The sequence below is a fragment of the Anser anser genome (assembly GCF_964211835.1).
Source record: "Anser anser genome assembly, chromosome: 4".
Lineage (NCBI taxonomy): Eukaryota > Metazoa > Chordata > Aves > Anseriformes > Anatidae > Anser > Anser anser.
The window spans coordinates 27,206,911-27,219,064 of NC_139724.1; the positions used below are offsets into that span (position 1 = coordinate 27,206,911).

General features: G+C 42.2%; 1 protein-coding gene across 4 annotated transcripts in view; it reads right to left on the reverse strand.

Moving 5' to 3' along the window:
- CLCN3 (chloride voltage-gated channel 3) overlaps positions 1-12,154 on the reverse strand; it is a 61,758-nt gene that overhangs the window by 24,933 nt on the left and 24,671 nt on the right. The window contains exon 1 of one of the 4 annotated variants that reach the window (XM_083833588.1): positions 9,659-9,935. The exons of 2 other annotated variants lie outside the window; for them this stretch is intronic. In XM_083833588.1, the coding sequence (XP_083689714.1) occupies positions 9,659-9,737 (79 nt within the window). In that variant the 5' untranslated portion in view covers positions 9,738-9,935. Of the gene's footprint in view, positions 1-9,658; positions 9,936-12,154 lie in introns of those variants that run through there. One more of the 4 variants, XM_083833586.1, reaches the window with a different exon arrangement.

Here is a 12,154-nt window from a genome sequence, read left to right on the forward strand (position 1 = left end):
AAGACAGATGCTTCCATTGTTAGCCAAAAAGGCTAACAACAACAGAAGCTCGGGTCAGATTTGCAAGTGGAGGCAAATGTGAAAATCTTGATCTAGGATAAGGGATTCAACTCTCTTGCCATTTCCAAATCTGGTAACTAGAAAGGAAGTCTAACATACATGCCTGGCTAGCTGAAAGGACAAGTGCATCTAGTGGATGAGACAGTAATCAAAAGTGATACTGCTCTCAAAATTTAAAGGGGAAAAAAAACAACAGAAGATGAAATGAAAATGATTTTTTTTAAGCGATATTATCCTTCTTCACAAAAGGGACATAAATTACAATTCAGCCTCAACTTAATTATTCATCTCCTACAACGTTTCAGTTACATCAAGAAGTTTCCTGAACCTGAGTGATCACAATAGAACAAAAGCTTGCCTTTACCCCAGAGTATGGCTTTATGCCCTGCTATATATGAACCATCATATACGAACCAAAAACATTAAGCTATAAGGAGCACGCAGCTTTATGCCACATGAGGCAAAGGACAGTTGAGAGCTGGAAAAGCATCACAAACAGTAAGAGCTGATTTTAAGCATACATCACAAAGTGCTGAACTGGATTCTTTCCACAGAAACCATCAGGGACAGCACCACAAACTACACCAGGCCCTGAGCAGAGCTTGGAGTAGACTAACGAAGAACGGTCCTTGCCTGGGCACGGTAAAAATCCCACTGAGATCACGTCAAGCTCCTGCTTTGCCAGCATCTGCTAAGTCACAGGATGGGAAACACGTGGCACACCAAACACTGAAATGATTATTGTATGGTGGGGAGAGATACGGAACGAGATGTGAAGCTGAAGAGGTGATTTCCTTGAATACAGAGCTGTCATGGATGCCTTATGCAGACGATTAGCTGTTACATTATACCAAGAGAAACCACGTATATATATATATGGTATACCATTACACCTGAGAAACAGGCTAGAGTGAGCGTGGTGTAAAGGCCACCCTGAAGAGGACCACGGAGAGGACAGCTGTGTAAGACGTGATGCTCAGCGTCTAAGATACAGTCTGACAGCAGCGGCATAGGACATTCTCCAGCTAATACCATCATCTATAGTGCCTTTAACTATTCCAAAGCAGCACTTAGAGAAATATACCTTTACCAGTACTCGACACTTTTCCAAGCTTTCACTTCCCAGTCTTCCCTTCCTTCTCTAACATGCCACACCACAAGGCACTCCTTCCAGCCATGCCAATGATGATTCTCATCAGCATAAACACATGCAAAGTCTCATCATGTCATGCCAGTTTCATCAAAGCGTTTTAAATTTATTTTCAATTCAACAGATTGTTAAAATCTTTGCCATTCATATGTATTTTTCAACACAACACTCTAATCTCCAAGCAGGAAATTATTAATTACCACACAAAGTATATATGCACAGCCTCTAGCTACAGAACACCTCCATTTTCTGCATGTACACACCTGAGCTATTCTGCAGCTGCAAAGAAAGTAAAGCCTTCTTTTTCTTATGTATGGCTATGCTTTAGGCTTTATTAGACTGGGAAGCAGATGGTAAAAAAAACGACAGGCAGAACTTTTATTATCATAATTATTCCAAACTAAGCCATGTTACCACAGAGAAGTAAAATAACAACACACTGGTCCTCTCAGAGGCTCCATATAACTCACAGGAAACCTGACGAAGCAAATTCAACACAATCCTTCTACACTTGGTAAAACTTTAGGACCCGAGGTAGCTGGCATCCCGTAATTAGCAAAATTGTCCAACAGCATCTTCACCGATCTTGTATTCTCTACACGTAGCTAGTGAGCTGCTGCAATCACAGACTGCTTGCAGACAGTAAGCTTCCAGACAATAAAAGTAACATGTTTCTTCAGAGCAAGGAGATTGTCTTTTCTAGGTGATCCAATTGCTGTTGGCCTTGCCTGAGCTATTTTCTAGGAAGGTAACTGATTTTCGTTATCCTTCCACGCATGTAATTCCAAGCCTTCAGCACAATCTTCTCTCAGCAATCAGATCTGAGTGCTGAAGTACTGCTTCAAGTGAAGTTGATTAAAACAGGGGAAAAAAACAGACATAAAGATTAAATTAAGTAATCGATGTTTTACTTACAATGTTAAACACAGAAACCATCTTTTTAACTGCCTGTACACTCCCAACAACCTCTGCATATTAATGACATCATGATGCTGAGCAGTGCTGCGTACAGGCTACTGAAGGAATGCTTTGTAGCATCCTCACCTCACCAAAAACAAAACACACCAAAAAAAATAAATAAATAAAAACACACAACAAGCCATGGATATGAAATGTTGGGACTCAGTTGGATTCCGAGTTCCCAATTCCAATAGTTTTAAGAAAGTAGCTTGCACAGTACTGAAAGAAAAAAAAAAAATTAAAAAAACTGCCATAAGCATTAAGGTTCACAGTAGAACGCTGCACCCTGGGATGCCTGATCAGAACGAGGTACAGCAAAACCAAGTAATAGTGCTGCATGGCCAAAACCGGAATAAGGGAAGCAGATTCCAATGGCATAAAAAAGCTCTCTCCTCTGATGAAGTTTTTTTGGTTGGTTGGCTTTGGTGTTTTTTGTTTTTAATTTTTGTTTGTTTATTTTTAAATGAGACTGAAAAAATACAATCCAAAATAGCCTGAGTGGACACTATGCCTTGATGGAGAAAGCAGTCCTTGCAGGAACTGGTACATGCTTTTCTTAATTTCCTTCTGAGCATGAACCGATACTAAACGGCTGTTAGTTCCGAACACTGATCCAATTTCCAGCTTTATTTGGCTGGTCCCTCCTGATATAAGGCAGGAAACCACGAAATTACTAAACTAATATTTTGCTAGAATCACTCAGGCTGTTTTATACATTACAGCTTCCTCCTTGCCTTCTGTCCCCTTGAGGCAAGGAATACCTCTTCTTTTGTACTCACTATATATGCCTCACACAAGCAGTCTCCAATCTTGATTGACATTGAAACTATGATAAACATGACAAAAAGCTGACTTAAGTAGACTACAAAGCATTTGTCATGTGCCATGCAGAGCATTTTCAAAGGCTGCCTCACCTCCTCCAGTAGTGATCTTTCATCCTTTTGTCACTCGGTAGATTTCTTTCAGGAGGTTTGAAAGCAACCCTGTGCAACACACAGCTGATGAAAAATCACGGGGTATGATTACTTGCTTGTTTGTAAGGATACCTGCTAAGTTTCTAGCTAATCCATTTAAAAAGATAACGTCAGCAAGGACTAATACCTTTAAAACATATGAGCAGATCATTACTGACTCACTCACTATGGTACAGTTTAAAAATGCTCCAGCTAAAGCATTTTAAAACACTAACAAATCAAAACTTGAATTGCTGACAGTCATATGCAGCTGCATTTGTCCAGTGAAGGAACCCAGGAGATTAAAAAGATCTTTAGGGTCCTCCTTTCCTGGTCCCTGGATATGAAGAACTGAAGAGCCTCCAGACCTGGCTTCTCACTTCTTGTTGGGGTTCTCTCCTCCGGGGAGGAACAAGGCTCGTTTCTACATGTTGCGATTTAAAAATCCCATTGAAAGTACGCTTAAAATCTTTGAGTTCAAGAAATAAGGGGTCACGTGCTTCATAGTTACGTAAGTACAGTTTCACACAAGAAACATGTTTTACAACACATTTGATGCTCTCAATTCCCACTTAACTGTACAATGATCCTTCCTGAGTCCTTCCTTTTGTGCTGTATTCCTTCTTGTTGCATAAAAATGATAAGAAAATCAGTATTTAAAACAAATACCGCCTCCTGGGTAATCAAACAGTGCATGACAGCTTTTCAGGAGGTTCTACAGAGTGTGATTATCTGCACAATTACCCAATATCATGTAGAGAACAAATCCACACATGCATAGCTTACAGAGAACAAGCTACAGAACTAGGACATGAACAGGCTCAAGAGGGTGGCTGGTGGAATAAACGAGACCAGAACTTTGTGATGAAGTCTAAGACCACTTCTGTATGCCATACAGCATATGATACACGTCTTCTGAATGCACATCACAACATACCCTGTCTCAGCATGCACCAACTTAGTCCATTTCATGAATGAAACATCTCTCAGGGCATAACTACCCAGCACGGCAGGGATGTACTCAGTGCTCCCAAATATGAGACACTGCTCTCCCCATTTCTCCATCCCACTCTTGGTCATACAGCTCCCTTGGATCAGCTCTGTCACATCATCCATCTGCTCAGTAAACCAATCAACTATGCTAATCCAACTAAGCAGACAAAAGTAACAAAAAGAAAAAAACCACTGACATTATAAAGAAGCATGGTTAAGGTACCGTGCTGACAGACAAGAAATAGTCAGTGCAAGAGGAGGAGAGGGAGAGGGAGTGGGAGGGCAGGCAAGCTCACCCCCTTCCACAGCAACGAACTGTCAGACTAGTTACATTGAAATATATAAATGGGCCCTTGGGGTCTTGTTAAATTTTAATTATGCCTTTCTGCTGGAAACAATTCAGAACTTCTACATCAATATTAATATCCTGCCAGTATACAGTAATACCTATTTCACAGAGCCCAAAACCCCTGAAGACGTCTGTTTAAAAAAGATTTTGGAGTTGTGAATGCAATGGGTAAACGATAACAATGGCACAGCAAGCACAGCACCCATTTCTCCAAGCATTACACAGACTGTCAAGAAACACCTGTTTCAGCAAGAATACTCTATCTTGCTGCTGCTCACACACCCCTTTTTCTAGATGATGCACAACTGAGCCGATTCTGCTCAGCTGCCATCCTTCCAGCTGACAGCAGCACAGCACATTTCATTTGGCTTACTTTAAGCAGCGTGAAAGGAGGAAAAAAGAAAACGCACCACTGCGAGTGAAAATGGAGCTAATCAGTTTAGAGCAAAGGCTGGAATAAGCCCTCCCTGACACAACCATCCAAACCTGCTGAGTGCTAAAATCAGCTGGGGCTGTATCTTTCCAGAGGCCAGACGCTAATCCAAGGCTTTGCTTCACCCATGTGTCCTTGGGTATTAGGTGCCAAGGGGAATGGAGGCAGGGAAGGGCCCAGCACAGTGCACATGGTAAGGATCATTTACACTCGTAACACAGAAGATTTGTATACACAAGGTATGTCTTAGTGCCTAAGCTTCTTTCTATAGCCATCTTCAGACCTCAAAACACAAGGCTTTCCATAAAAGAAAGAAAGAAAAAAAGAGACAAGAAACAGTTGGCAGTTTATTTAAATTTGTCTGTAACCACTCAAAAAAAGCCATTAAGCACTATTGTCTTTTCCTGGCTAGAAATAATTTTTAAATTCCAGAATCAGAAGCACAGCACGCCACGCCAGAATGCACCATTCACTACTGCTGGTGATCAATGATTTTTGAAGTCTTTGTAATCAAGTAATACTTCTCCCTTTGTGTGCAGCTATGAATTCACAGCCTCTTTAGTTGATTTTCTTAAACTGCATCACATCATAAGGTTCACAAGCTACAAATTGCTCTCTGCATTACAACCAAATTCATACAAAATGACAAAACTATATATGCAGCAACTGAAAAAAAGTCAGCTGGCAAATATACCAGGAAACTGGAAGACTCAGAACAAGATTTGAAAAACAGGGAAAACTATCAAAATGCCTGACAGAAGCAGTGAGTAGTAAATAACCCCTTCCCCTCCATTACTTCTGGCAAAAATAAAAATAAATAAATCAATCTGGGTTAAAAAAAAAAAAAGCCTTTAAAAAAGCAAGAGTTAAGTGAAAGCTGAATAGTAGCACCTCAGAGTGAAAACAAAGACTTTTGAGAACCTGTATCCACTGCAAACACACAGGAATCTGAGAAAAGGGCAAAGAACAGGTGAAATATCGCTCAATGCATATAGCACATTAAAAAAACGCATAATTATCTTTGTCTTTTGACTTTAGGTGGAAGAATCACTTCTCTTTCTGTTTTTGATGCAGGAGGAAGAAAAACATGTATTATTACATATTCATTTTCTTATCTTAAAGTACATGGAGAATGGTCTATACTATTACTTTAGTTATGGCCCAAACAAATAGTGACTTCAGATATGCAAGTGAAGAGTTATGGGGGTCCTCAATCTATTAAATTTACAACTTAAAAATATGGACCGTGCAAGAAAGAGATGAGAAAAACAAAAAGGTATAAAGAGATGTAATGTTACGTAAAGCAAACCTTACAAAAGGAAGTAATCTAGCATCTAACAATGGCCAAGGCGATAGCCAGGACAAGAGAAATTTAGATAATCACATTTCTAAACACTGCTGCTGCATGTACTTAACAATTACTTAGATACTCTTTTGAAGGGCAAAGACAGGATGCAACAAGAAGAAAAATTCTGCCAATATGATTATCCCAAATCAGGCCATGTTCAGGCCCATGAAAGGCCTAATATTGATTTGCTCATTAGCTTTCTAATACCTCAGATACTAGCACATCTCGAAGACTTCCCCACTGCTCATAGCATGTTGTAAGCTGCAGGCTATTGTAACCACCTTCATGCAATGGTGGGTGGCCCGCCAGTGCACAATAAGTTATGGTTACTACAACCATGTAAACTGGTATGCCCTTAATGCACATATTTCTCACATCTCCTGGCTACCAACTCAATTGCAAATTATTAATGGAAGAGCATTTCACTAATTTTGATTAAGGACTTTCAAAATCTAAAATGCATTTATGTTTATACGGGTGGGTTAACAACCCCCATGCTTGTTGACGCTCACGTTTTACAACTGACAGCTTGACTGCTATATATGTATTGCTATTGCTTATGTTTCAAACTTTTAAAGAATGGCAAAATCATTGCTTATTTGGGGGGGGGAGAGGGGGGTAAAAAGAGGGGAGTGGAAATCACGGAGTGTGAACATGTCCGTGAACAGCTGGAAGACAAACGAGATGCTGATAATTAGGAACTATCATATGGGTCCAGCTAAAAAGAATGATGCAAAAATAAATCCAAGGGCAAACAAATGAGTAACACAAAGAACAATTTATTTATACAATATATATTACAGTATGTGGCTTATTATATATAATAAATTCTTCTGAGAAAGTGTACATGTCAGTTACTTGTTATATATGCAGCCCTGAATCAGGACTTAAAAATGCTTTCTAAAGGAGAGAAGTAGTATTTTTAACTCATTTTATTACCACAGAAAAGACTAGAAGTGAACTCTGTTCCTGTAGTTATATTTCAGTATACCTGGGAGGGTAAGGAGGTCTGGAATTACGTGTTTAGTACCACATAAAGAGAAGTATTAGGACAGAGGAGGTTAAAGGAAGGCCAGATAACAAAAACAGATATTATTGGACACTACTTGTTCCCCCCCACCAATAAAATGACAAGTAGTAAATATGTATTAATTGTTTATCTTGTCATATGTTAAGAATATTTCCGTTTGAGGTTTCACAGCATATTCCCACTAAGAAAACTAAAATATCTTCCTAATGCAAGCCAATGGGTCAAATGTAATAATAAGTACAATATTTTGCATTTCATCTCATCCACCGTTAGTAAAGCCTGTTAATTAAACCTCAAAGACCCCTAATGTGTTAAACAGTCCTTTCGTCGTTGTTGAGGTTCAGTCACTTCAGGCGAGCCACTGCACTCAATTAGTACAACAAATGCTTTGCTGTTACAAAGCAGTTTTGCAAGTAGTGAACGTTATGCTGCAGGACCAAGCTGTCAGTATGTGAATAAAGAAAGAAATTCCACAGGCCTTAACAACTATGTTTCTTTTCTCAAAGTATCTTTATCTATTTTCTCCTAACTTGTTATTATAATGCTCTGAAATCTACATGAGGGAGAAACATCTTGGTAGTATCTTTGCCCAGATTTGTAGCTAATGTAACAAGTATAAAGAATTCACTTTAAGTTTAAGCCTTTGTTCCCATTTTTAAGACTTATTTTGATAGCTAATGACAGTAACAAGGATTACGGTGGTATTACAGATCAGCAGGAAATATACACAAATTTTAATGAAATCTGTGGCACAAACTATGGTCTGGAGAAGCAATTTTCATATGAGTCATATGCACTTGACAAATTAAGATTTGCAGGAGATTATGGCAGCAATCAAAATCGTGGAGTTTTGTTTGGCTGTTTTAATCAGAGCTCACAGTAGCAAACTGAATAAGCACTGGGTTTGAATACTGGAAGCAACAGAATTCAATGGAACAACTGCAAAACTCAACCAGTCACATCAGGGAATTCTCCCGCTGGTGCCTTGTGATGTCACCGAGACGCAAACACTCAGTCCAGCCCGACTGTTTTTATTACAGTGTTTGTAGATCGTATGCTTAAAAGCTAAACTCTAACGTGCCAGACACCATTTTGCACTGCAGTTCTCTACTTTTTGTATTGCAAAATCAACTAAAATCTGCTAGTTTCCAGGCATATAATAAAACTGATCAGGTTTCAATGTCTAACTATAATCTGCAGAGCTTGAAAGTGTAATTAACAGGGATGTTTAGCAGGGATCTACACTCTACCATTTCAGGTAATCAGCATGTACAGCCAACTCATTTTCACACCTATCTGAAAAACGAAAGCAATCTGAAGAGATCTACTTCACACCTCGCAGATGTATTAGGAAAGGACCATCCTCAATTTCTTGTAAGGGATTCTAAAATTTGACATAGAAAACTACCCAGCTACCTGCTATACAATTATGATCTGGGCAGAGAATACTGTGGTCAAAAAGCAGTAGCACAAGGTTAAAAATTTCCTTGTCTTAGAATACCCTAAGCCATGTTAGAACTTGTTGACATTCTTAACACATGCTGGTAAACACCGTAAGAATCATAAAAAGACAACAATAACCTTTTGTGTAAAGCATTAAAACAGATGAAGATGCCAGATGAAAACAAAAGAAAGTGTGACCTAATTTATGTAAACAAGTAAGAGATGATGAGGAAAGACACAACAGCCTAAAATAGAGGGGAAAAAAATAATCTTATGTAAATGACCCTTATTCTCAGCGTACCTCCTCTTTAATGCCATCGCCAGCAGCCATAAATGTTGATAAGCTTCTAATTTTAAATTAGCCGATTTAAACAAAACTGAAGTGAGCAATTATCGCGTTTACTGTTCTTAAACGCGAAGGTTTAAGCATCTAATCCAGTGAAATGGGAGACGTCCTCAGAATTTCGAGGCGTCACTCATTCATTCCTACTCGAACTTGTCTCGCTATTTTGAGATAGCGCATCTTTACAGCGGCCGTTCTGCTCTAAGCTGGGGGTAAGAAGCAAAGGGCAGGCTCAGAAGAGGCTTTTTCTGGCAACGCTGCCTAGTTTTCCACCTGCCCCCTCGCAAGCCGCGGCGCAGAGGGGACCGCTCCCCGCCGCTCTCCTCAGCCCTAGCTCCGGGGCCGCGCCGCCCTCCCGCGGCTCCCGCTCCCCCTTCCCGCAGCCGCCGGCGGGCCGTGCCCCGGGGCAGGCAGAGGAGGCTCCGGGCCCCCCGGCAGGGCGACGGCCGTGCCGGTGGGGCAGGGCGGGCGGCCCCGCGGAGCCTGCCCGCTCGGGCCTGCTCAGCCCCGGGCCGCCTCGCCTGGGTGCGCGGGAGGGGCGGCGGCCGGAGCCCGGCGGGGGCGCTGTGGCGGCGGGCGGGTGCCCGCGGCGGTACCTCGCTTGTGCAGCTCGCGGAGCGGAATGCCGTCTCCTCCCCCGTCGTAGGGCAGGTAGGGATCGGCAGGGGCGTCCATGGCCGCGGCGCCAGCAGCAGGGCCGCCGGCGCGGGGGGGCGGCGGCTGCTGTCAGCCCAGGGCCGGGGCCGGGGCCATGCCGCGCTGGGACCCCCAGCGGAGCCGGAGCCGGACGCGCAGCCGGAGGCGGCCGGGGCGCAGGAGCGGGCCCCGCCCCGTGCCGTCACGGGGAGGCGCCGCCAGGGCCCGCCGGCGGCTGCGTCACGGGGCGGGGCACGGGGCCGCCCGGGCGGGGGCTGACGCGAGCCGGGGCCGGGCCGACTGAGGCGGGCTCTCGGCCCCCTCAGGGGCTGCACGGCCACCAGCCCCGCGGCCGCCCGGGGGACGTGGGAGAGCACACGGCGCTGGTGGGGCCACGGCTTTCCCAGCGGGAGATGGCGAGCGCTGAGGAAGAGCTGCCCCGCTGCGGGGGCTAACCTCCCCCCGCAGCAGCCAGCTGCAGGGGTAACGTCGAGCAGCAACGGCGGCATGACAGCGCGTAGCTGGGTGCACTGTGCCCGTCTCTCCCCGTGCTTCGGGGTGATTATTGTGGTACTATAACAGCACAACATCCATATTCTATTAAAAAGCTCAGAGGGAAGAGAAATGAGAAAAAAAACACAGCGCAGTAAACACAAGTCCCTACTCGGGCTTTCGCTGCACTACACAATGGCCAAATGCTCCGAGTCCCGTAAGAAGCACAGGCACTGACGTGGCAGCCCCAAGCGCTAACCCAGGCATCTGGGGGACACCCGATGAAACAGCTACTGACACAGCTTGGGCAAAACCTAAGCACTTCAGTAATGAATATCTGAAGACATAACGGCTTAACTCACTTTAAATGCACAAAAACAGCAGTTTGCCCATATATTTCCATGTATATAAATATACTGCTTCTTGCTACCTTGGTATTAAAAGCAAATATTTAAGCATTTGCTTTCAAAGGCACGTGACACAAGAACTAGAATTGCATTAGCGCTGATTGGTTCATAACAGATGGGTTTTCTGAAATAATTTATTTTCAGTCTGAATACTGCTAAGACAAAAATAATGGAATGGTATTTTTGATGAAGCATGTGCACATGCAGATACACAGGCATGTGCAGCAGGAGTGCTTGCATTGAACCTGATGTTTCTATACACTCATATACAGATACGATGTATGTTTGCTGTACAACCTTATACTGTTCCTATCTGGCAATTTGTGATACAAAACTTGTTTCACATGAGATCTTTTACACACAGATTGTGCAGAGAACGGTGCCCATCTGCAGCATCAAGGCCTGGCTTCAGTTTCATGCACACAGGACAGAAGGAAAGGGATTCATTTTACCATGCTTGCCTTTTCACCTCTGTACTATGACTGATAGCCAACCATGTTAGTTTTCAAATGCATTGGTTTCTTAAACAGTTTTCCAAATGGGTCCTTAAGGAAGTTGTTTGTTTTTATAAGCCATTGCCAATGTTACAAGCCACATACTGTATCTGATCTTGCTGAGCACAGAGTAGGATAAAGAAACACTATACTTGCTTCACAGACCTGTAATATATCAAATCTTAAAAATATGGCTCCAGTACAAGTGTTGAGAAAATGCTGGTATATAGAGATTTTAAAATATAAAAGTGTGAGAATAAAAGAAGAAATGCGTGTGAGCCCTGTAGCAAACTAAAGTTAAAAAAAAAAAAAACTCTATCTTGTCTCTAAGACAGAGGTAACCCTGGAGATAACTCAGTTCTAAAATATTGGTGTCTTCTGAGTTGGAGACATCTCCATTTGCTGTCATCTATACAAAGAATTGCTTTCTGAAGGGTGGCCTCCTACAATCACCTTTTCAACAAGAACTACTCAATCCTCAAGTTTGTGAGCATCCATAAGTGACTTTCAGACCCTATATGCATTAATCCATTTTTGCAAGTGGAAAAAAAAAAAAGGAAAACCTAGAGGATTTAATATCCACCCAAAAATGAACACCTAAAACCCTTAAATAAGATATATCTTAAACAATGAAAAGTCAGGAGAAAGACAGACAATGACTTTTGTAACTATGTATACACAGTCACAAAAGTGCTATCCTACTCCCACTGGTATCACTGAAAAAAACACTCCCAGGCACCACAGAAGCCGCCCAAAATTTTCAGCATAAAACCACCTCTGAACTCTAAGTGATCCATAGGACTTTAACTTAAAAGGAAGTGCAATAGAAACTCTTGCACATTCTTAATTCCATACCTAGAAAGAATCTTCTACTACATCTAAAGAAAGTCATTTGTGGCAGAAAGATTACCAATTTTGGTAATCTGAAGAAAGAATTATTAGAGAATGAACTGTTAGCGCATTTATTATATGTTGATTACAAAAGACAACACTACAAACTCAACTCCACACTGGAGAAAAGTATGGACTAGAGGTTATAGAGAACTTGTATAACACAGACTGG